The 26,956-nt window shown below is 43.6% G+C and overlaps 1 protein-coding gene across 1 annotated transcript in view; it reads left to right on the top strand.

Annotated features, from left to right (window-relative positions):
• The first annotated feature begins 6,191 nt into the window (after nucleotides 1-6,191).
• The window catches only part of LOC149440997 (uncharacterized), a 30,789-nt gene continuing 10,024 nt past the window's right edge, over nucleotides 6,192-26,956 (top strand). Inside the window, exons 1-3 of the mRNA XM_089657893.1 lie at nucleotides 6,192-6,369; nucleotides 10,057-10,101; nucleotides 10,186-10,205. Of these exons, the coding sequence (XP_089514019.1) occupies nucleotides 6,219-6,369; nucleotides 10,057-10,101; nucleotides 10,186-10,205 (216 nt within the window). The 5' untranslated portion in view covers nucleotides 6,192-6,218. The remainder of the gene's footprint in view (nucleotides 6,370-10,056; nucleotides 10,102-10,185; nucleotides 10,206-26,956) is intronic.

Genomic DNA, 26,956 nt, shown 5'->3' with positions numbered 1-26,956 from the left:
CAATTGGATATAAACAGACAGGCGGTCCGTTTACATGTGACCAGCCATAGAGGAGAGTGGGCCATGTCTGTGTCTGCTCTGCATAAGCGGAGTGGGCACAGACCTGTCATTCACCTGCTCAGCGGGGGTCAGTGGACAGATTCCCCATTGAGCAAGCAGAACCACTGGTGGAGTCCCTTTGTGTGAAAGGGGCCTAAGAAAAAATGGATGTAAAAACAGATGTAAACTGAACTGAATTGAAGATGGATGTAAAAACTGATGTAAACTGTGACTGAACAGATGACATTCTTTGAAAGGATCCTAAACAGGTTACATTGTTTAGATTTGCTCCACTGTTGAGTTGTAAACAGAGGTTTTGGATACAATATTCCAAATTGTTACATTGGATCTTTGCCACCCTATATCCTCTGTAAAATGAAGATTATGTTAACCCATATTGTTGTGGGGTTTAACTTTGGAAACACACGTGTGTAGGTGTGCATGTGCGCATGTGTGTGTCAGTATGTACAGTATAGTATAAGTATGTATACATTAGAGATGAGCGAATCGAACCAGGCGAACCGGAATTCGATACGAATTTCAGAAAATTTTCGATTCGCGGCGAATCCGAAATTTTGCCTACTTCGGGTGCGCGAATCGAAATTTTCCCGATCAGCCGGCAAAAGTGTCCCTGCAGAGAGCTCCGCTATTTCTGACATTTCTAAGACAGTTCCTTCACATGTACAGCGGTTGAAACATTGTATCTATTAGTTTCCATTTAGGATACAGATGTTTCAACCGCTGTACATGTGAAGGAGCTGTCAGAGAACTGTCAGAAATAGAGGAGCTCTGCACATACACTTTTTGCCGGCTTGGAATTATTCTTATTTTCATCCTACTTCTTCTTCTTCTTCTTCTTCTTCTTCATCCTCATCCTCATCCTCTTCTTCTTCTGAGGATGAGGATGAGGATGAAGAAGAAGAAGAAGAAGAAGAAGAAGTAGGATGAAAATAAGATTAATTCCAAGCCGGCAAAAAGTGTATCTGCAGAGCTCCTCTAAGTGTATTTGCAGAATGTCATTTATGGAAACAAATAGATACAATGTTTCAACCGCTGTATGGAGTGAATGTCCCAGAACTGTCAGAAATAGTCTATTTCTGACAGTTCTATGACATTCCCTCCATACAGCGGTTGAAACCGCTGTATGGAGTGAATGTCCCAGAACTGTCAGAAATAGACAGAAACTGTCACAGAACTGTCCTTCTTCTCATCCTTCTCCTCCTTCTCATCCTTCTTCTCATCCTTCTTCTCATCCTTCTCCTTCTTCTCATCCTTCTCCTTCTTCTCATCCTTCTCCTTCTCCTTCTTCTCATCCTTCTCCTTCTTCTCATCCTTCTTCTCATCCTTCTCCTTCTTCTCATCCTTCTCCTTCTTCTCATCCTTCTCCTTCTCCTTCTTCTCATCCTTCTCCTTCTTCTCATCCTTCTCCTTCTCCTTCTTCTCATCCTTCTCCTTCTTCTCATCCTTCTCCTTCTTCTCATCCTTCTCCTTCTGCTTCTCCTTCTCCTTCTCCTTCTTCTCATCCTTCTCCTTCTTCTCATCCTTCTCCTTCTTCTCATCCTTCTCCTGCTTCTCATCCTTCTCCTTCTCCTTCTTCTCATCCTTCTCCTTCTTCTCATCCTTCTTCTCATCCTTCTCCTTCTTCTCATCCTTCTTCTCATCCTTCTTCTCATCCTTCTCCTTCTTCTCATCCTTCTCCTTCTCCTTCTTCTCATCGTTCTCCTTCTTCTCATCCTTCTCCTTCTTCTCATCCTTCTCCTTCTGCTTCTCCTTCTCCTTCTTCTCATCCTTCTCCTTCTTCTCATCCTTCTCCTTCTTCTCATCCTTCTCCTTCTTCTCATCCTTCTCCTTCTTCTCATCCTTCTCCTTCTTCTCATCCTTCTTCTCATCCTTCTCCTTCTTCTCATCCTTCTTCTCATCCTTCTCCTTCTTCTCATCCTTCTCCTTCTTCTCATCCTTCTCCTTCTCCTTCTTCTCATCCTTCTCCTTCTTCTCATCCTTCTCCTTCTCCTTCTTCTCATCCTTCTCCTTCTCCTTCTTCTCATCCTTCTCCTTCTCCTTCTTCTCATCCTTCTCCTTCTCCTTCTTCTCATCCTTCCCCTTCTCCATCTTCTCATCCTTCTCCTTCTCCTCCTTCTCCTTCTCCTTCTCCTTCTTCTCATCCTTCTCCTTCTCCTTCTTCTCATCCTTCTCCTTCTTCTCATCCTTCTCCTTCTCCTTCTTCTCATCCTTCTCCTTCTCCTTCTTCTCATCCTTCTCCTTCTCCTTCTTCTCATCCTTCTCCTTCTCCTTCTCCTTCTTCTCATCCTTCTCCTTCTTCTCATCCTTCTCCTTCTCCTTCTTCTCATCCTTCTCCTTCTCCTTCTTCTCATCCTTCTCCTTCTCCTTCCTCATCTCCAAGGGCATTTAAATTAAAGGTACAGTGTTCTGCACTAATTTAAAGGCTCTCTGAAGCCTAGAAACCCTTTTTATAAGTCATCTTCGTAGCGAATAAATTCGCATCGAATCAAATTTCTTCCTGGAATTCGCCGAATCAGCCGAATCGAATTTTTGAATACTTCGCTCATCTCTAGTATACATGTACAGTATATTTATACGTGTTATATGAAATTGTAAATGCGTGTGTGTGTGTGTGTGTGTGTGTGGTGCTGTGGGTCCTGGGTTCCTCCTGGTGCAGACAATGCCTGGCCTCATGTGGGGAGAGTATGCAGGCAGTTCCTGGAGGATGAAGGAATTGATACCATTGAATGACCCCCACACTCGCCTGACCTAAATCCAATAGAACACCTCATGTCACCTGATGTCATGTTTCGATTCATGCAACGCCGCCAGGTTGCACCTCAGGCTGTCCAGGAGCTCAGTGATGTCCTGGTCCAGATCTGGGAGGAAATCCCCCAGGACACCATCCGTGGTCTCATTAGGAGCTTCCCCCGACATTGTCAGGCATGCATACAAGCACGTGGGGGCCACACAGACTACTGAGGACCATTCTGAGTTGCTGCAATGACATTTCAGCAAAATGGACTCGCCTGCTGCATCATTGTATGTGTTTATGTATATGTATGTGTGTGTGTGTGTGTGTATATATATATATATATATATATATATATATATCTTATACTGGCAGTATGTACAGTGTTTCTTTGTAGTATGTAAGTAATGCAGAAAAAAATACTTATAGAACAATGCTGTACATCTAAAAAATGGTGATAATTGATAGAGGAATGAATTGAAAATAATGTATAGTAGTAGCATGTTAATTATGATGTTAGTAAGGTTGTAGGGGAGAATAGTGTATTTGTTAATGGCTTTGATTATATTGATTAGATGTATTTTTTGTTGTTTTATAATTATGTTTTCTATATATAAGCCAAGAATGTGTAGTGCAATAACTTCTCATCCAGACATATAAATGTAATAAAATAATCCTCCAGTAATCCCATGCAAGATAAATCCACACTACAATAAAAGTCCAACTACCAAATAGCAGAATGTCCAAATTAGTGCATTTAACAATCACTTTCCAGAAGACGTGCTTGTGCCAAGATACTCTCCCTGCTCACCTTTAAGTTTGATCTACAAATTATAATAGGTAAAATGAATTTATACAGAAGTGAATCCTTTCAGGTGGCAACTAATCTAGAATTTCTTCACTCAATCACGACTCCAAAAACGTGTATGTATAAAACAAAAATATATATCATAGTGCAACACCATTTAAATTAAAGCTAATGATTGTGTGCATACAACATATGTGCTCACATTAGAACAAAACACTCCGCACCCCACAACAGTGTTGTAAAGTGTTCACTTCATCCAACATATATATACGTGCTTCCCATCACCAATGGGTGTGCCATGCACTCACCTTCTTCCTTGACCCATATATCATATAGATCATAAGCACTATAAATGTTGGTAAATCTGTTGCCTGTCCACCGCTATCCCTTACCTAGCTATTTCCTTGCTACTGGCCCTTTAAGAGACCAGATTTCAGCTTCCCACTGGGATGGTAAATGCTCAGGGAAAAAGAGGACAAATTGTTGTGCAACCCCATAAAAAAGATTTCCTTTATGAAGCTATTAAAATCCACTCACAAAGTGCAAAACAGTGAAGGCATGTAATTCCAATGACAAAAATGGTTCCTCTCACCGCACTTCCTGGTTTGTGCAATACCTGAAGTGACGTCACTAGGCTCCACCCACGTGCTATGTCACTGGTCACGTGACTTCTTCAGGGTGAGGAAGCCGTAAGACCACTGACTCAGAGACAACACACAGATACACATCCCAACAACTGGGAGCCGTACCTCGGACGGGTCCCTACAATTTACCTTTTTTACCCATCCCAACCCAAAAGAACCTTGTACCCTGCATACCACATGCCAAAGCAAACCACAACCACCAGCATAACCCAGCACCCAAAGACCCAATGTAGGGCAGAATGGCGGGAAGAAGACCTCTGACTAAAGACCACGCCAGACCAAGTGCCAGACAACTCCCTGCAGCTCCGCCCATCCTTGACCTTGACTCAATCAGATATTTTTGCCGCCTACTTTACTTTTAAATTCTTCAGTCAACCACCTAGCCCAAGCCCCTTTAACCCCTGCCATGCCCTCCGTCTATTTCCTGTGTCATTTTTCTCCAGACATCCCCCCCCCTGTACTGATCTCATCCTCTCTCCTTCCAATCCTTGCATCTCTGCCAGATATCTCCCTGAGCTTGCCAGTCACACAGAAGGGAAGATCAATTAATGAACCCCTGTGCCTGTCAGCTCCCTGCTTCTACCAGCCTGCCTTACACCAACATTGTGACCAGCAGATCAGCAGAGGACATTTCTCCTCTAATAATGGTGAGTGTGCTCACCTTTCCATGAGCAGTTGTGCCTATTATTCCTCATACCAGGTCTTTGTTTTCTATAATGGTTACATACTTATGGACCTTCCCAGTCCAATGCTGTTCACTTAAAGCTGCCAGTTTATTCAAAATATTATTTTTTACTATACACTAAACTCTGGTTCTGCCCTCCATAACAGTCCCAGTCTCTCATGTGGCCCCTTGGAAAAATGAATCGCCCTCCCTTGAAATAAAGTAAGCTTCCAGTTTTTTCTAGAACTGTACCCCTTGGTCCTAAGTCGTCCCCTTTTACTTATAACTAGCGAGAACATTAGAGGGGAACTCGGCTAATCAAGCGCTGCGGCTGCTGCACATAAAACTCTTCCACAGGCAGACTGTACATGGAGAACAGCCATACTGCAGTCGGTCTTACAACCCGACTTGGCAACAACTTACTGTGTGGTAACAGCCACCTGAACACGTGAGAAGATTTCATCCTTGATCCTATAGCTGGTTTTAGTTGCTACTCTTAGAGGGGCTCCCCTCTCTTTATTTTACAGTTTAACTCCTCATTGGGGGATATCCCTGGGTGCAACTGCCTACTATTGAGAGCTGTTTACTGTATATACTGTAAGATATTTTGTATATGACTTGGTATTTGGTACACATAATAAATAAACTTGCTTGGTTGTTAAAAAAAGGCTTAAATCTTTCCCTATCTTTAAATGTTTATTATTAATTTTAATAATGCAATTGTACCTGACAGTTATACTATTGAATATATGCCACTGCATATAAATAGTTTAGCCTAAAGGTGGCATCTGCTGGCTGAAAGCTTTCTATTTATCATTGGGGTCTCCAACCGGCATGTAATGACTAAGTCACAGCTGATATAGTGGTCACATGATCAGGAGCCACTCTGATTGGCTCCTGATCATCAGTGGAGACCCTGACTGCTGGGATTGAGAGCCACCAGCCGTGCAAAGTGTCACCTTCAGGATGTCAAAGGGGAGAATATTAAATAATGTATTCACGGCTTTGTGCTGAGGAATAATACAAAAAAATGATTGCGGAAGGAAGGGATAACACATTTGTGAATGGAGAGTACAGCCAGACACACACACTTCAGTCTGATTGTACAATCTACTATGTTTTTACTATAACAGTTGAATGTAGGAATTGTGTTTTGTTGACCAACTCTTTAGAGCTACAGTATGCTTGGAAGGTTCTTACATGTATTGTCTAGTTTATAGTCTTGTCTACTCTGTAGGTCCAGGAAACATAAAAGTTGTGATAAGTGATGTGAACGATATAAATTCGGAGAGAAAGATTATAGCTGGATGGATGAAGGGGGAATACCCGGACTGTGAACTCCTGACCCTGAGCAAAGAAGAAATGGAATATCTGACTAAACATAAAATAAACCCTCTATCAGTGGAGAGAAGAATGGCCAATAAACTGCGACACATCCACCACATCCTAAAGGAGGCTTCAGGTAATGGAGACATGTCATTTATTCCTCTATTATCCTCCTATAAATACATTGGGTTTTTATGAATATTATGTAGCACCCTCCTAGCGCAGGATGCTGGGTAAATATAGTTGTTGGCTCCTTCTGCAATCAAGGAAACAATAATTGTTTGTTCTGTCCCATTCAGGGTCTCCCAGGCTGGGAGTATGATTGCTTCCTCCTGCCTCTGAAAGGCATTTCCAAAGCTTAGGTTGGGAGATTCAAATCATCTAGTCTGAATATCTATTGTGTTCCAGCCAATCCCTGGGGAGGAGTGTCTAGTAGGGGTTGGAATTGAGATAATTAGTCTGAGACACTGGAGATCAGGGTTCCTCCTCCCCAGGAGGGTTCCAGAGGTGCAGGAGCTTCTGCTGCCAGGCAATCTGTGGACTATACAGCTGCTATAGGAGGCCTTGGAGGTGCCAGGATTAAAGGATTAAATTGACTTTGCTTAGAACTACCTCCAGAACCACACCATTAAGGGATCTAGTCATGAGAGGTGCTATATCATTCCCTGGGTTGTGCCTGGAGGAAGTTGGGAGGTGGCATCTGTCCTGGGGACTTGCGAGTACTGACCCTAAATTCATCCTTGAGACTGTGTACTGGATGATGCACTGGGTACCAGTAACTGTGCACGGGTGCAAGGTAACCAGATGGCCATAAACTTGCCTTATGGTCCCCAGCTGTGAGGCCTTAGACTGTTCAATATTCACAATTACAAAGAAGAAGGTTGTATGCCAAAGAGACTTGCCTCATGGTCCCCAGCTGTGAGGTCTTAAAGTGATTGTAAAGGTACAATTTTTATTTTTAAAATAACAAACATGTTATACTTACCTGCTGTGTGCAGTGGTTTTGTACAGATCAGCCCCGATTCTCCTCTTCTTGGATCCCCTGTCGGCACTCATGGCTCCTCTTTTCTATCGCGTGCCCCCATAGCAAGCGGATTACTATGGGGGAACCCGAGCAGGCTTACCCCATAGTAATCTGTCCTCCAATTGCTATGTGCTGAACGTTATGAAGTATCCCCTGTCCCCAACCCTTCTCCATATTACAAGTTATACAAGCGATAAATCACAAACAGACAGCCCCTTGAGTGTTTATTGGAGCCGGAGTGATTGGACTGTTTCTTGGGTGGCTGGCGGCCTCGGTACCTTTTTAGGAAAGAACCAGTTATTAACAACATTACCTGCAGGGGTAGCACTACAATTACAAGCTCAGTATTAACCCACATGGAAGAAAAATACATTTGAAATATATTTTTAAAATATTCTTCCCAAATAAATTGACATATATTTGAAATGCTTCAATTTTGCAAATATATTTCAATAAATATATATACACTGCATGTTGAAATGTGTTTTTATTACAAAATATATGAAAAATATTTATAAAAATACATTTCAAATATACTGTATTTCTTTAAAAATACAAATCTACATTTTTGGAATGCATTTACAAATATATGTAAAAATATATGTTAAAATGACTTGTTTATATGTTAAAAAAATCTGAGGAATATATTTTAAAAAAAGCAAACTATTTGTGCTATATACTGTACGTTTTGTATAATTATAATATTAATAATATTAATGTACGATTATGGGGTACCTGTTTTATTAGATGTTCCTGGCTCTGTGCAGATATAATAAGCAGCACCTGTCATGTCCATTTCCATAGTACGGCTAGCTTTCTATTTTATTTATGAAGCTTTCAAAAGTTTGATCCCACAAGAAATAGCAAGGAAGATATGTTATTATAGATACTGCTTGGGAATGTTCTTGAGGAAAGTTATATGTGTATATAAATGGGGTAGGAATCATACAATGTATATAGCCCATAATACTCATCTACCTTTTATGTGAGGTCCCCATTTTTCCTTGTTAGGTGACTGAAATTCCTTCCAATAAAGGGAGCCCTCCTTCTCTTTGATCATAGGTTCTCTCTATACAACATAGAAATACACTCCCCAGCCACTTTATTAGGTCCACCTGTTCAATTGCTTGGTAATACAAATTGCTAATAAGCCAATCACATGGCAGCAATTCAATGCATTTAGGCATCTAGATGTGATGAAGACGACTTGCTGAAGTTCAAAACGAGCATCAGAATGGGGAAGAAAGGTGATTTAAGTGACTTTGAATGTGGCATGGTTGTTGGTGCCAGATAGGCTGGTCTGAGGATTTCAAAAACTGCTGATCTCCTGGGATTTTCACACACAACCATCTCTAGGGTTTACAGAGAATGGTCCGCAAAAAGAGAAAATATCCAGTGAGCAGCAGTTGTGTGGAGGAAAATGCCTTGTAGAGGTCAGAGCAGAATGGGCAGACTGGTCTGAGACGATAGAAAGGGAACAGTAACTCCAAAATCTCTGAGGAATGTTTCCAACACCTTGTTGAATCTATGCCATGAAGAATGAAGGCAGTTCTGAAGGCAAAGGAGGGGCCAACTCGGTACTATCATGGTGGACCTAATAAAGGGCCGGTGAGTGTAAACTATTAAGTAGTACTTTGGATCACCTATATGGGTATTTATCCTGAATACCTATAAATGGTAAGAACAGTTCCATAAAGAGACAATATTGTCCAAATAAAATTGAACTCCAACTGTAACATCCTCATGTAACACCTCCCTTCCGACTTGAAAATACACACCTTAATTCCAGCTGTCTTCTGACAGTCACACAAATGGGTCCCTTTCTCTTTTTCACTGGCATTGGTAGGTCATCCTCATTACTGGATAGAATGGTGTTCATGTTGTGATATCTGAATGCTCTTCTATGGAGTGTTCCACTATGAGCCCAGGTGATGGGTCCTCAGGAATGTTGGGTGTCATTCAATCTGAAAGAGGAGCATTGGATGGGGACATAGAGGGCAGTGCTGGATCTTGGAGAGGGTAAGTAGTGGAATGCTTAGGGGGATAGGGGACACAGAAATGTAAAAATTATCCTGACCCCACAATCTGTTTTACACTAAAATGTTGATACTAAAGCTGGCCATATATCTAGTGAATTTCATCTAGAACTAGCCAATGTTGAGTCAAGGGTAGCCATTTTGGCACTCTCCCTCCCCACACCCTTTAATCTGAAAATCATAAGGGCCATTAGGGAAATTGTTAAACAACCTCTGCATTCAATCAGATGTATGATCCAATGAGATGTATCATTCAGTCACATCTTGTCCCTGCTAGAGTATTCTGAGAGCCTCAGATGCTGAGTAATTTCTCTTATCACTGGATTGAAAGACAGAAATCTAAATGTGTATGGCTTACAATGTATTCTCTTTACTGCCAGACAAATAATTCCCAGACATTGGAAGACTACACATGTCACTTCAGTAGCAGAAAGGGCAAACTTGATGAACTGATTGCAGGGAAAAAACTCATAGCATTGGATAGAGATCACATTGATAGGTCTTCAAACATCTGATCATCCTGGATTATTTATGAAGACTCTACAACTGTAAAAGATTTCATCTCTTCTCCCTTTCCGTATACTGTACAAACATTTGGACCATGTGGAGGTTGATCCCTATTGCCCTCTATTGCCATGTTATTGTTCGTCTGATCACACTCATATTAAACAGATTCTAAAACTAGAAGATGTTCCCTATAAAAAAAAACCAAAAACTCTGTCTTTAGTAATGGCGTTGTTTGTTCTATTTCCATTTGTTTTAGATTCTTTTGAAGAAAAAATAGACAAGATCAGAAAAATCATACTCAGTAAGTAGTCTGTGTTTTCAGTTGTGATCGGCTCTTTACATTTTTTTGGACCTTATTGTGACTTTATTCTTTTACTTCACTTAGGTCCCCGCAACATATATATGGTAAGAATATTTACAATAACCATGTATAGAACAACTGAATATAAACTGATAAAATACAACCCTTCTCCATATGTAATAGGAGATTCTCCACTCAAATCAGCTGGAAGACATTACAATAATGGTTATTAATGTTAACCCCTTTGCACTGGCAGCACACAAATGTACGGCCTCCCGGCGTCTGGGCCTAGACGCCGAGCGGCCGCACATTTGCGTCCATGGAACTAAATACATATGTGCTGAGAGCGTGTGCCCTGCGCGCTCCCAGCACACGTGTGTGGTACTCCCTCCTGAGATGTGTGCAAACCTGGGGGCCAACTCCAGGAAACATCTGACCTCTGTGATTGCCAACAAGGGATTTGCCACCAAGTACTAAGTCATGTTTTGTGAAGGGGATCAAATACTTATTTCCCCAATGAACATGCAGATCAGTCATCATTTGTTAGACGCATTTCTGCTGAATTTTTTTGTTGCTATTCTGTCTCTGTGTTAGACTACACCGAACATTTGATTTTTAGACCGATCATTTCTTTGTGAGTTTTCCAAACATTCAAAATCAGCAGGGCAGCAAATACGCATTTCCTTCACTGTATTGTGCTCAGAAGGTCTGTTTTTGCTGGTGGGGGATCTATTGTTGCTGGGATGGGTCTTATGTTGCTGGAGGGTCTATTGTTGATGGAAGGGATCGGCTGTTGCAGAAGGGTGTACTGTTGATGACTGCTGGACTATTGATGCTGGCTGATCCATTGTTGCTGTTTGTGGTATATTGTTTCTATGGAGTATTTTGTTGTGGGGGGGTTGTTGTTGCTGTGGGTAATCTATTGTCGCTGGGGGGTCTATTTCTGCTTGAATTTCTATTGTTGCTGGGGGTCTATTGTTGCTGTCTATGGGAAATCTATTTTACTGCTTTCCTTGTTATCATTATCAAATTCCATACAAATTACTTAGCACCATTGTTTACATTGCAGTCACCAGGACATGTCATTTGCAGTGCAGTTCCACACTTGTACCCTCAGAGTCAGAAAACAGTCCATGAGCTGGTTTTTAGTTGTTTTTATTAAGGGGTTAACAGCTGGGATGGGGTGTGGTGGTATCTAGCATGCCCAAGGAACTGCGACAATTGAGGACACATTTCTTAGCAACTATGTACATTTGGACTAGCAAAAAAGAAAACAAATTTGCAACAATCTCTGTTAAGGAATGCTATAGTCATTTTTGGTGTACCCTCTCAGACCCCAGATTAATCCTCCTCTCCAGCCAGCTGTAGTGAGGGTATCCCTGAGGAAGGAGGTCCCAAGAGCTTGCAGTTAAGCAGTCCTGGATGAAGACTAGTTGGGGATTGCACCTGGCCACCCTCTCCTCTTATCCCCAGGGGGTGTAGGAGTGCTCACACTGTCCTCGCCTGCTAGCGTGGTGGGTTGGTGACTGCCTTCAGACCTTACTCTGGGCTGACTTCTTCCCGGCTAACAAGTTGTCCTCCCTGGGAGACGTTGAGGTAGTAGAGATCCTCCTGTCCAGCACCTCTTCCTGGGGCCCCTTCCCAGGCTCCTCACTCCAACCTTCCTCTCAGTCCATCTTCCACCTGACACTGCACACTTCTCCCCACACTCTGTGATATCTGAGGGTTGCCCTGGTCACCATGCCGTGCATCCTGCCAGGGGATTGGCCAATGTCCTTCAAACATGCAGATCTGGGCCTTCTCCCCTCCTCCTCCCCTGTTCCAGAAAGTTCTCTAGTTTCTGGAAGGTTGAGAGGGCTCCAGAAGCCCTGACCTGTAGAAACTCCCAGCCTGTCCTGAGGTGAACTCACTGCTTCACTCCCAGTCTGACTCATCCCAGGTTGCTACGCAGCCTCTAAGGAAAAAAACAACAACAAAGTTGTTAGGATGCTGGTGGGTGCTAGCTCCCTAACAACCAGGAGCCCTGAGCAGAAAGTTATCACATTTATCAGTGGTCATTCCCCTCATATTATTCACCCTTTTGGTAGAATCTTCTTAGCTTACAGTGTTAGGCCATTTTCTCTATTGGTTGAAAGTTCTTTAACTTTTATGAATGTTGAAATTGCCTGGGGCAGGGAAACAAATAGAAACTGACATTGTACACATATTACCCACTTGAAGACCATGTGTATATATATGTATACGCAGGGCCGGTGCTAGACTATTACGTGCCCTAGGAAAGACCAGCTACTTGAGCCCCCGCAAAAAAATACACATTTTTAAAAACTGTAGAAAATATAAAATCAACAAAACCTAAAACTGCTAAATTTATTTTAATATTCAAAAATAAGTGCCATAAGATGCCACCAGCACCAATATTAAAGACAAGATCAGTGTCACGGATGGACTGTATCTTTGGCTGGCAGTGGCAGGGTGACAATGGCAGTGAGTGGAGAATGATGGATCCAAACTCTGACAGATCCCAGGCTGGAATTCCCCAGGCAATGGGGGGAGGTAAAATGTTGTGGCAGCAGGCAGCCCAGCTTCCATACAGAGAACACATGAACTGAGCGATCCCACACAGTCACAGATCTGACACAACACACCACCAACACTGACACAGATCAGCAGGCATTAGAAGAGCAGGCTGTGGGATCATGATGATGACATCACTCACTGACGCATTGCACATGTGTTGGCCGGCCGGGTCACACTCACATAGACACGAAACATCAGATTCACACATTGCCTTGCAGCTTCGCCTCCACTGATGAATGGGAAGAGAAGGGCTGGAACTCCACAGTGATCAGCAGCTGCCAGCCAACTTGCAGTAAGGGACTGAGTCTGAGAGGAACACTGGAAGGGGCAGCAGCTCATCTGCTACACTGGCCCCAGACACCTGGCATCTTCCTCTGTCCTTTTTTCCTCCCCTCTGCTGCCCCTCCCCTCAGCTGGAGGATCATTCATGATGTGGTGGTGTTGCACACAATGAGAGTGCCGGCCTGTGCTGTGCCCAGACGCCCCTAGGTGGCAGTGTGTCCTAGGTGGCTACCTAGTTTGCCTAGTGGAAGCCCTGGCCCTGTGTACACATATATAAACATTGCAGTTGTGAAGTGGTTTACCAGAGTTATGGCTGAAGAAATGAGTCATAAGCCTGGTACTGTTTTTTTTCCAGCGGCCGGCTTTCATATTAAAGTGGTCCTAGTGGCTCTTGAACTGCTGAATGGCTTTCCTTAGTGGCTTTCCAACGGCTCGTTGGTGTTTCTCAGGCTTACTGTTAATGTTGGCCGGCCCAAGAAATGATCTGATGGTGCAGCTTCCTCAGGATGGCGGCGATGAAAGATTCTATGGTCTTTGATCACCTCTATCATGATGGTGGACCAGAACGACGTCATGACGTTACATCCAGTCGGCAGCTGAAGCAAAGAAATGTTCAAAAAAAATTTTTTGCTTAAGCCTGCTTTTAGGGGTTCGGTGTCTTTTTGACCTCAGATCTCTTCTTCATGAGGACCTGTCATGTATATTTCCATTACAAAGGATGTTTACATTGCTTGTAATAGGAATAAAAATGACCCCACCCATCCCACCATGCTCACGTGCAGAAGTGAACCCATACATCAATTACGTGCACAGGGGCGGACTGATCATTTGGAAATTACGTACATCAGCTAACGTACAGCAGCTAAAATAATAAGGTTTATGTCCATTAAGCGCAGAAGGATTTCCCTTTAATTTTGAACATACTGTATACCATTTACCTTTAGCAGCTAATATGGAGGTTTTTCAATTTATAGAGAATAGACCAATTAATATTGAGGATATTTTCAATAAGACAGAGAATACTATTAATAGTGATTTGGATACCCTATACAGAAAATTAGGGCACTTAATGGAGAAGAAACTATCCACTTGGTGGGATATGATTACTTTTGAAAAATATTTAAAAGACCGTCTAGTCCCTAGGAGGTTTAGATGGGACATACCCATCTGTGATGGATTAGTTGATGCAGAGGCCACGGAAGAATGGTTCAATTTTTTCCATGACAAAGGATTGGAACTTTTGAGATTTTTAATGAAAAGAAAACAAAAGAAAATGAGACAATTGGAATTACAAATTGGAGAAATAAAGAATAAAATTGAACCAATCAAGGACTCCCCTGAAATAGAACCACATAATAAAAGGCTAAACAAAGATCTGGAAAAGTTAGATCAATAAATTAAATATAGGAAGACGAAAAAGTATCAAAGAGACCTGAATGATTTTAAAAAAGAGCAGGTATTCAAATGGCAAAGCTCACCCGGAGAAGTAGGAATAGCATCTAATAATACCACACCAATTAAAGAACAAAAAGTATAAATAATAAAACCCTCCTTTATACCAGCTCAAGGTAAAAAAAGTAATAATAATAATGAAAGGAAGGGTAATTTTTATCTGAATGGCCCAATGTACCATACTCCCAGGAATGGGTGGAGACCTAACAATAATAGAGGCCCCCAAAATAGAAAGCAGAAAGGAGGTGGGGGAGGTAATAACTGGAGACCCCAACAAAATGGGGGTAGACCATATAACCAAAATAGAGGTAACAATTACGGTCCATATAGACCAGATTATTACCAAAGACCTATGCAGTATTATTACCAAGAAAGAAGCCCTAGACAATACCCACAGGAAAGGTGGTTTCCTCCCTATGGGGAGGGGAGAAGTCCCATAGGACTGTATAACAGGTACGAACCTCTTAGAGAAGATCCACCACAGGGGGGTTTTTTAGAGAGGGACAGGAGCCCGGAGGGTGTAAGACTGAGAAGTCCACAAAGAGGAGGGGGTGCCGGGCAGGCTGGAAACAACAAAAGAAAAAGAGAATAGTAGGGGAAGGGATTTTTAATATAAGTGGATGTGAGTTAACTAAGGAAGAAATGATGGCACTTGACAAAGGCCTAAAATTTGCACCACCTAAGGGGGCAAATAAGTTTGATATCTATATAGATGCACAAAAATGTATCCGTAAGTTAAATATAAAAAAATATTTTTTAAATACACCAGGGGCAAGAAGTAAAATAACTAATGGTACTAATATTGTACATAGTCATTTTTCTAATAAGTCGCTTTTTAATCTGCAGATGCATAATAATGACCATATAGAAGTATACAAACATATGATTAATAAGGATTTGGAAGATTTGAGAATCCCTAGATGCACTAATAACATAGGTATCCAAACAGGGATCAAAAGACTCACCAAGAGAGACAATATAGTCATCAGGCCTGCTGATAAAGGAGGAGGTATAGTGGTCCTGACTAAGGACAACTATTTGAAAGAATTAGAGCAGCAATTGGCCGATGATACTACTTATAAAGTTATTCGAAAGGACCCCACTCTTTCGTATAAGAAACAATTGGTTACATTGGTACAAAAAGGAGAAAAAGAAAAAATCCTTAATAAAAAAGAAGCTAAATATTTGGTGCCGGAGGTATGTCGTATTCCAATAATATATACGATACCAAAAATTCACAAAAATTTGAAAGAACCGCCGGGGAGACCAATAGTGCATGGAATTCAATCTGTCTTATCGAGGCTGGGTCAATATGTAGATTACTATTTACAGCCTGTGGTAAAGAAAACTAAGGCTTATCTGCGTGATACGAAACATCTTATTCAAGTTTTTAGGTGGAATTGAAGGTCATTCAGAAATGATTTTAGCTAGTGCAGATGTGACCTCTCTTTATACTGTTATTGACCATGAAGGTGCAATGGAAGCAGTAACATGGGGTCTGCAGAAATATAGTGATATTGGGAGAACACAGAGGAAATTTTTATTAGAATGCCTGGAATTTTATCTCCTGCATAATTATTTTTGGCATAATCAAGTTTTCTTTCAACAGATTAAGGGGGTTGCCATGGGGGCGAGGTTTGCCCCTAGTGTCGCTAATCTATACATGGCGCATTGGGAGGAGGATACCATTTATAAACAGACTCCCAAGGAACTCATATTGTATCATAGATATATTGATGACGTGATCATCTTATGGGATGGGAGTGGTGAATTGTTGTTAAAATTTCTGAATGGATTAAATATCAACTCAAGGAATATTCATTTTTCTTGGGTATATGATAAAGAAAAAATAATTTTTTTGGATTTGAATATTTTAAATCAGCAAGGTAAGATAGTTACAAACACTTACTTTAAGGAGATAGATAGGAACGGATTTATACCACTAGACAGTTGCCATTACCCCCCATGGCTATACAATATACCCAAGGGCCAGTTAATTAGGTTGAGGAGAAACTGCACCGAGAAAGAAGACTATGAAAAACAAGCTAAAATACTAGGAGACAAATATTAAAATCTGACCCTGACTTGAATAAGATATTGGGAGATTATCCGAAGTTTGTATATAGAAGAGCACCGTCCCTTAGGACGAGACTGGTTAAAAATGTGTTAGATCCGCCCGTTAAGAATAGAAGTGTTACATTTCTTGATCAGGTTGGTTTTTTTCCTTGTCGCAAGTGTTATGCATGTAGAGAAACAAAAGGTAAAAACGGTAAACGGAAAACGTTTACTGCTAATTATGATGGCACAGAATTTACTATTAAGGACTTTATCACTTGCAAGACTGAGGGAGTGGTTTACAGTCTGGAATGCCAATGTGGATTCCAGTACATAGGAAGGACTAAAAGGCCATTGTGGAAACGCATGAGAGAGCATGTACAAAAAATAAAAAAAGGCATCTCTAAACACAGCGTCTCCAGGCACTTCCGCAAGCAGCATAACAAAGACCCCTCAGGCCTAAGGTTTTGGGGCATACAAAAGTATGTTAGGCATTGGAGAGGAAGTGATAAAATTAAGTCTTTAAGCCAGGCGGAATCCCGTTGGATCTATATTATGCATACTCAAGCCCCATATGGTCTTAATATTGAGTTTGATTTGAACTGTTTTATTAGCGACTTTTAAAAGATTGTAGCAACATTTGGTTTACATAGGATTTTTTTTATAATTTTTAAATTATTTATGGGTTTATTGTTTTTTATGTATTTATTGACATTTTTAGATCTTGGCGATTATTTGTAAACCCAAGCTATGGGTAATTGTGCATATTATGATAAAAAGATAGAAGGATTAATTACATGGGAATTGAATGTTATATATAGTATCAAATTTTATATAAATTTTTTTTTTTTTTTGGGTATTTTAAATTTTGTCCCATATATATTATTTTTGATTTTAATATCTGAAATATTTCTTTTTTTCGGAATTAAAATTCCTCCTCTGCACAGAAAGGGTTATAGGTTTTTAAGATTAATAATTCTGTAGTAATCATGAGTACATATAATCATATTTTATTTTTTTATTTTTAATAAAATAATAATAAATATTAACTTTTAATTTAATTGATTAATCTCCTTTTTATTTAATTACATTTTTTATTTATTAATTTTTTTTTAGTATTTTTTTAGCACTCCTAATAAATGATCCTTTTTTGTTCTAATTGGTTGTAATGGGTATTCATTTATGTGTAAGTGTGGAGAGTAATCCTGGTTTGATTATCCCCCAGACACTTATGCAATGCTTAGGCGAGCGTTTATTCCCTTAATTTATAAGGGATTACTGGAGCGGGGAGAATGCCGTTGTGGCCGCAATATCTACACCTGTGGAGGTGAATCTGTTTCCTTCTACATGTGTGGCAGTGCCGGACTTCAACAAAATGGCCGCCGTAAGTCCGCCCCTAATGAGGGATGTAATGGCAAGATTTCCATATAAAGGCAGTATAGTCACCGAGGGGCGTTAACCCTGAGGAAGTCACGAGGTGCGTGTCGCAACGCGTCGGTTGGTACGTCACTTCCGGTGACGCTTGTCCGGATGCCGCAGCCATCTTGGATTCCCCCTGTAATATACACGATTACCCAGAGGATGTGGTAAAAAGGCCTGTAAGAAGATTCCACAATGTGAGTGCAATATTTTATTTATTTTGTTCATGTTACAATAAAATACTACACTATGGAAAGTTTTTTGTATTCACTATATATCGGGGAGTGGAGATAAGTGAGAAGATATCCGGGAAGGAGGAGATTACCAAGTGAGGAGATACCACTGAGGTGGAAATTGCTGTTTGGCCCTGTGTGGGTCTAGGAGGGGAGGTGAGCAGGCATTGCTGCCATTTGGAGGATACTATACACACTAGAAGTGGATCACGTTTTACGAGCAGCACACATAGTTGCACTTGCATGGACTGTTTTGCACTAGTGATTGTCTGCTTTATTAATAAATAGAGCAATCGTTATAAGTGTGATGCACGGATTGGTTTTGCACTTAGTATTATTCTGTTGTACTCTGAAGGAAAGTATTTATACTTATATTTTTTTTATGGTGTTCGCTTGTTTTTAGTATTTTTTTCACAATAATGTTGATAATATTGAGTGTGATAATCACTTATTTGTGGTTTGTTTATCAGTTTACATTTGTAATATATGCACTCTTAGTTTGTGTTGTACACATATATATTTTGTAGGCATATCACTGTGTATGTCATTTCACAATAGAACAGTGGTTCTCAACCTTTCTAATGCCGCGACCCCTTAATACAGTTCCTCATGTTGTGGTGACCCCCAACCATAAAATTATTTTCATTGCTACTTCATAACTGTAATTTTGCAGTGGGAGGAGTAGTGCCCCATCACTGATGTCAGTGGGATGAATAGTGCCCCATTGTTGGTATCAGTGGGAGGAATAGTGCCCCATCATTGGTATCAGTGGGAGGAATAGTGCCCCATCGTTGGTATCAGTGGGAGGAATAGTGCCCCATCATTGGTGTCAGTGGGATGAATAGTGCCCCATCATTGGTATCAGTGGGAGGAATAGTGCCCCATCATTGGTATCAGTGGGAGGAATAGTGCCCCATCGTTGGTATCAGTGGGAGGAATAGTGCCCCATCGTTGGTGTCAGTGGGAGGAATAGTGCCCCATCATTGGTGTCAGTGGGAGGAATAGTGCCCCATCACTGATGTCAGTGGGAGGAATAGTGCCCCATCGTTGGTATCAGTGGGAGGAGTAGTGCCCCATCACTGATGTCAGTGGGATGCATAGTGCCCCATCGTTGGTATCAGTGGGAGGAATAGTGCCCCATCACTGATGTCAGTGGGATGAATAGTGCCCCATCACTGGTGTCAGTGGGAGGAATAGTGCCCCATCACTGGTGTCAGTGGGAGGAATAGTGCCCCATCACTGGTGTCAGTGGGAGGAATAGTGCCCCATCGTTGGTGTCAGTGGGAGGAATAGTGCCCCATCGTTGGTGTCAGTGGGAGGAATAGTGCCCCATTGTTGGTGTCAGTGGGAGGAATAGTGCCCCATCGTTGGTGTCAGTGGGAGGAATAGTGCCCCATCGTTGGTGTCAGTGGGAGGAATAGTGCCCCATCGTTGGTGTCAGTGGGAGGAATAGTGCCCCATCGTTGGTGTCAGTGGGAGGAATAGTGCCCCATCGTTGGTATCAGTGGGAGGAATAGTGCCCCATCGTTGGTGTCAGTGGGAGGAATAGTGCCCCATCGTTGGAGTCAGTGGGAGGAATAGTTCCCCATCGTTGGTGTCAGTGGGAGGAGTAGTGCCCCATCGTTGGTGTCAGTGGGAGGAGTAGTGCCCCATCATTGGTGTCAGTGGGGGGAGTAGTGCCCCATCATTGGTGTCAGTGGGGGGAGTAGTGCCCCATCATTGGTGTCAGTGGGGGGAGTAGTGCCCCATCACTGGTGTCAGTGGGAGGAGTAGTGCTCCATCACTGGTGTCAGTGGCAGGAATAGTGCCACATCATTGGTGTCAGTGGGAGGAATAGTGCCCCAGCATTGGTGTCAGTGGGAGGAATAGTGCCCCAGCATTGGTGTCAGTGGGAGGAATAGTGCCCCAGCATTGGTGTCAGTGGGAGGAGTAGTGCCCCATCATTGGTGTCAGTGGGAGGAGTAGTGCCCCATCATTGGTGTCAGTGGGAGGAGTAGTGCCCCATCATTGGTGTCAGTGGGAGGAGTAGTGCCCCATCATTGGTGTCAGTGGGAGGAGTAGTGCCCCATCATTGGTGTCAGTGGGGGGAGTAGTGCCCCATCATTGGTGTCAGTGGGGGGAGTAGTGCCCCATCATTGGTGTCAGTGGGGGGAGTAGTGCCCCATCATTGGTGTCAGTGGGAGGAATAGTGCCCCATCACTGGTGTCAGTGGGGGGAGTAGTGCCCCATCACTGGTGTCAGTGGGGGGAGTAGTGCCCCATCACTGGTGTCAGTGGGGGGAGTAGTGCCCCATCACTGGTGTCAGTGGGGGGAGTAGTGCCCCATCACTGGTGTCAGTGGGAGGAATAGTGCCCCATCATTGGTGTCAGTGGGAGGAATAGTGCCCCATCATTGATGTCAGTGTGGTGGAGGGGAGAATAGTGCCCCATCATTGGGGTCAGGGGGGGGGGAAAATAGTGTCCCATCGTTGGTGTCAGTGGGGGGAGGAATAGTGCCCCATCATTGGTGTCAGTGGGAGGAATAGTGCCCCATCATTGATGTCAGTGTGGTGGAGGGGAGAATAGTGCCCCATCATTGGGGTCAGGGAGGGGGGGAAATAGTGCCCCATCGTTGGTGTCAGTGGGGGGAGGAATAGTGCCCCATCGTTGGTGTCAGTGGGGGGAGGAATAGTGCCCCATCGTTGGTGTCAGTGGGGGGAGGAATAGTGCCCCATCGTTGGTGTCAGTGGGGGGAGGAATACTGCCCCATCGTTGGTGTCAGTGGGGGGAGGAATACTGCCCCATCGTTGGTGTCAGTGGGGGGAGGAATACTGCCCCATCGTTGGTGTCAGTGGGGGGAGGAATAGTGCCCCATCGTTGGTGTCAGTGGGGGGAGGAATAGTGCCCCATCGTTGGTGTCAGTGGGGGGAGGAATAGTGCCCCATCGTTGGTGTCAGTGGGGGGAGGAATAGTGCCCCATCGTTGGTGTCAGTGGGGGGAGGAATAGTGCCCCATCGTTGGTGTCAGTGGGGGGAGGAATAGTGCCACATCGTTGGTGTCAGTGGGGGGAGGAATAGTGCCACATCGTTGGTGTCAGTGGGGGGAGGAATAGTGCCCCATCGTTGGTGTCAGTGGGGGGAGGAATAGTGCCCCATCGTTGGTGTCAGTGGGGGGAGGAATAGTGCCCCATCGTTGGTGTCAGTGGGGGGAGGAATAGTGCCCCATCGTTGGTGTCAGTGGTGGGAGAAACAGTGCCCCATCGTTGGTATTAGTGACACAAATGATGGGGCACTATTCCTCCCACTGACACCAATGATACTTACTTTGCTGACCCCTGCTCGCTTGGGCTCGCTCTCTCACTTACCTGTCAGCTGTCTTCCTTCTCTGGCCGCTCTCCTCTTCACTCGCTCCGGCAGCTCCCTCGGTCTTCTTTGATGTACGCGCGCTGCCGCTCGGCTCCTCCTCTCCAAGCTCCACCTCCTCGCCGGTGATTGGCCGCCTGTGTGCCTCTCCTGAGCTACAGTTCCGGTGGCCAATCAGCGGCGAGGAGGCGGAGCTGCTGAGCGATCCCGGAGGTGTGGCCAGGTGACAGCAGCGTATCATCCCGCCCACACATCGCCGGAGACAGCAGCGGTGTCTCGGTTCCTAAGACCATCGGAAATATGTGTTTTCCGATGGTCTTAGGAGACCCCTGGGAAATGGTCGTTCGACCCCCGAAGGGGTCGCGACCCCCAGGTTGAGAACCGCTGCAATAGAGGTTTGTGTTAATCTTAAAATTTGATTTTTACTCCCCCTATTGGGAGGAAATGTTATTGCACATAATTTTTTTGCACTTGTAATTTAATGCATTTTAGTATAATTTTGGTATAGGATTTAAGTGCTTCACTATATAATTCATGATCCCCTATTGCCCAGGGACCCCATGAGTTGTCATTCCGCCCCTGAGCGGGTATAAACATTCCGGGTGTTTTTTTTACTTTTGTAGGAATGATGAAACATCTGCAAAGCAGTTTATTTTTTATAACTGCTTCCCACCTGGTCACCGCACATAAACGGCCAGGTGGGATCTTCGTCATTCTGCGTGGATGTTCCTGAACTTCCCTCAGAACGTGGCCTCATGGCTGTGCAGCTGCGTGCTCTCGGTGTGCCTGTGTCCCCTCGGCAGGAGAGCTGTCTGATTGGCCCTTTTGCTCACATGATGGCCGTGTCCAATCATAGCCATCATGTAATTTCAACACAGAAGCCATTCAGTTGATTGGCTAGTAAGGAGAAGCAGAGCCGATCCGGGAAAACTGTGAGTTACACACAAACTGATCACCCCATAGTGTCCCCCACACAGCTGTCAGTGCACCAGTGATCCACATCTGTCACAGTACCAGTGATCCGCATCTGTCACACAGTACCAGTGATCCGCATCTGTCACACAGTACCAGTGATCCGCATCTGTCACACAGTACCAGTGATCCGCATCTGTCACACAGTACCAGTGATCCGCATCTGTCACACAGTGCCAGTGATCCGCATCTGTCACACAGTGCCAGTGATCCGCATCTGTCACACAGTGCCAGTGATCCACACCTGTCACACAGTGCCAGTGATCCACACCTGTCACACAGTGCCAGTGATCCACACCTGTCACACAGTGCCAGTGATCCACACCTGTCACACAGTGCCAGTGATCCACACCTGTCACACAGTGCCAGTGATCCACACCTGTCACACAGTGCCAGTGATCCACACCTGTCACACAGTGCCAGTGATCCACACCTGTCACACAGTGCCAGTGATCCACACCTGTCACACAGTGCCAGTGATCCACACCTGTCACACAGTGCCAGTGATCCACACCTGTCACACAGTGCCAGTGATCCACACCTGTCACACAGCGCCAGTGATCCACATCTGTCACACAGTACCAGTGATTTATTATTTATTTATTTATCTAGTTTATATAGCGCCAAAGGGTTTGCTCAGCGCTGTACAATAGAGGGGGGGACAATACATGAAACAGTACAGTAACATCAAACAGCACACGAGGGGTAAGAGGGCCCTACTCTTTCGAGCTTACAATCTAGGAGGGAGGGGGTAGTGGTACAGGAGGAAATGGCTGTGGGGGATGGAGTGGTAGGAGGAGGGAAGGGCAGCGGCTGTTAGGTGAGGGTGGGGTAGGCTTCCCTGAAGAGGTGGGTTTTCAGGGAGCGCCTGAAGGTGAGGAGGGAAGGTGACAGTCTGGTGGATTGGGGTAGTGAGTTCCAGAGGATGGGGGAGGACCTGGAGAAGTCTTGCAGTCGTGCGTAGGAGGAGGAGACCAGGGAGCAAGATAGAAGGAGGTCCTGTGAAGAGTGATCCACATTTGTGACACAGTACCAGTGATCAACATCTGTCACACAGTACCAGTGATCAACATCTGTCACACAGTACCAGTGATCCACATCTGTCACAGTATACCAGTGGTCATCCACTTCTGTACCTGTGATCAACATGTCCCACTACCTACCAGTGTAAAATTCCACATCTGTATCAGTGAACATCAAAATGTCTAAATAAAATGATACACCAGGGAGGAGGCTTTCCAGATACTGAGTATGATGGACAAGAGTAGCGGGGAATTCTCTGTCAGACTCAGATTCTGAGTATGAGCCAGTTGAAAGCAGTGGTTCAGCAACAGATTCTGAGGAGGAGAGAGTCCCAACAAAGAGGTTCTGGAGATCTGAGGAGGAGACAATCCAAACAAAGAGGTCCCGGAGATCTGAGGAGGAGAGAGTCCACACAAAGAGGTTCCGGAGATCTGAGGAGGAGACAATCCAAACAAAGAGGTCCCGGAGATCTGAGGTGGAGAGAATCCAAACAAAGAGGTTCCGGAGATCTGAGGAGGAAAGAGTCCACACAAAGAGGTTCCGGAGATATGAGGAGGAGCGGACATCCATCAGTGGCGCAGTGGCGAGTACAAGCAGTGCAGCACTCCCAGAAGATAGGCAGGCATCCACCAGTAGCACTACAAATCCTGGTGCCGTGGCAAGTACAAGCAGGGCCACATTCCCGATGATAGGCAAGGAACTAGTAGAAGGGTTTCCCATTCACAAAGAGGTACGTCCCATACTAGCCTCCTAGATGTACTTTTATATTCCACGTGGCTGCCTGCTAATTCGGCAGAACCTGCAATTCCCCCTTTTGCAGCACAGCCAGGCCCTCAGATACAAGCAGAAAATGATACCCCAATTTGTTTTTTTCATTTATTTTGTACTAATGATTTGCTAAATTACATTGTGGATCAGTGTCACCTGTATGCCAGCCAATATATAGCCAGCAATCCCAATTCATCATATGCCCATTTGTGTGGAAACCCCTCATCATGGAGAAATGAAAAATTTTTCTTGGGCTTACTTTGAACATGAGACTGACAAAAAATTGAAGTCCATGCCTACTGGTCTACCCAACCTATACATCATATTCCAGTCTATTCATCTTGTATGTCCAGAATACGCTATGAGATGACAATCAGGTTTTCAATAATAATACCCAGTGCCCTCCTCCAAATCATCCTGATTATGATAAGCTATTAAAAATTCAGCCACTAATCAGCTTTATTTGTTGTACCTTCAAGGAAATGTTTACCCCCAACAAAAATACTTGTGTGGATGAATCCCTAGTCCAAACAGTACATCTCCAGTAAATGGGCCAAATATGGAGTAAAATTCTACAAGGCATGTGACAGGGCCACGGAATATACCTACAACTTCAAGATTTATGAGGGAAAGGACAGCCAGCCAGACCCCCTGGATGCCCTACCTATATGGGGACAAGTGGCAAAATTGTTTGGCAGCTTATAGAACCGCTGTTCGAGAAGGGTTACCATTTGTATGTAGATAATTTCTATATAAGTCTCCCATTATTCCGCCATATCTGAAGAAAATTGTGGCCTGTGGGACAGCACGGGCCAACCACAAGGGCTTCCCACAACGACTGGTCACTACAAAATTAAATCGGGGAAATGGCCAGTTTGCGGAATTAAGTGATCCTAGCCCTAAAGTAGAAAGCCCTAAAGTAGAAAGATAAAAGAGATGTCCATATCCTTTCCTCAATTCATGATGACACCTCGGTTGAACTTCAAACAAGACAAGGTCCCATCCAGAAACCAAGATGCACACATGACTATAACCAGTTCATGGGGTGAGGGGGTGGATATGAATGACAAGATGTTACAGCTGTACTTAGCCACCAGGAGATCAATCTATTGGTATAAAAAGGTTGCCATCTACTTGTTTCAGTTAGCCCCATACAATTCTTATATCATCTTTTGTAAGTGCACACAAAGATCCCTAACCTACCTGAAATATCAAGAGGATATTGTTACAGATCTTCTCTATCCACCTGGCCATACCCCTGAACAAATTCACTTTGATTCATTGACCAGACTCCATGAGAGGCATTTCCCCGATATCCTCCCTCTTACCCAAACAGGCCGCAAACCCCCCAAAAAATGTTGTGTATGTTCCAGTTACCCAATTCGCCATGACACCCGATACTGCTGTCCCCAATGTCCTTCCCAGCCAGGACTCTGTATTGGAGAGAGCTTCTGCATCTATCACACAACACTACACTATTAGTCAAGATATTTTCCATTGTCCACTATCACCTATTTCCCTGTATGACCTGGACTGTTTATCAACAATGCCTCTGCTTGCCACCTGAACTGATCTTGGACTGTTTATTGATGATGCCTCTGCCTGCCGCTTGAACTATCAACCACATTTCTGCCTGTGAATTGACCTTGGCCTGTTAATCGACCGTGCTTTTTGCCTGCCTCCTGAACTGATCTTATGCCCTGCCACTGTATTAGTTAGATTTGAGACAACACAGGGGTATCATGTATGTGAGGGGCTCCAGAATAGATTTTCCGAGTGGAGAAAACAAAGTTTTTGTTTTTCTCCGGGTTTTGTAATTCCCGAAAAAGGTCTGTTAGTCAAGAGGTTTCGAAGAGGTTGGGTGGGACAAAGCCTCTAACCCTGTGCTCAGGTCTTACCTGACCAAGACCCAAAGCCTGATAATTCTGCCTTCTGCCAACTTACTGCCATCATGCCTCTGCCTACCGCATGAACGGACCACACCTCTACCTGCTACCTGTACTATGGACCGTGTTCCTACCTACTTCCAGGACTGATATTTTGGCTGTGTTGACGTTGTCTCTGCCTGGACAACGCATTTGGCTGTTGCTGACCACGTCTTCCTGCTTCCTGGACCAATGCTTTGGCTGTGTTGGCAATATCGCTGCCTGTAGTGACTATGGACAGTATTCCATCCTGCTGCCTGAGCAATTTCTTTCTATGTCGCTGACCACATCCCTGCTTGCTGCCTGGACGAATGCTCTCTTCTGTGGACAATTGCACTACTAAAGCCACAGGTCGTTTTTTTTTTTTTTTACCCTTTGCTCAGCAGAATGTATTTTTGGGGAGTAATTTTTGGTATGTACATGCTATGAGTTAGACGTTTGAAGGTGCTACTTGGATGTTGGGCCTCTTTATCTTATATATGGACAACTTTGTATAAATAAAATACACTTTCATTATCTTTCCACATTTCCTGAAAACTTGTGGAAGAAAATGACATGTTCAAAAGACTCATTATGTCTCATAGAATATACATCGGGGTGTCTGCCTTCCAAATGAGGTCATTTTGTAGGCAATTCCATTGTCCTGGTGCTCCAGGGCCTTCAAAAATATGATAGGTAGTCAGGAAATGAGATGTGTAATTTATGCCTCCTGAATGCCTGTAGGTGCTACTTATTTATTTATTTATTTCAGGTACTTATATAGCGCCATCAATTTACGCAGCACTTTACATGTATATATATTGTACATT

This window comes from Staurois parvus, unplaced genomic scaffold, assembly GCF_062004578.1.
Source record: "Staurois parvus isolate SC_StPar_1 unplaced genomic scaffold, SC_StPar_1.0 ptg001037l, whole genome shotgun sequence".
Taxonomy (NCBI): domain Eukaryota; kingdom Metazoa; phylum Chordata; class Amphibia; order Anura; family Ranidae; genus Staurois; species Staurois parvus.
This window is presented reverse-complemented; position numbering and strand designations above follow the sequence as displayed.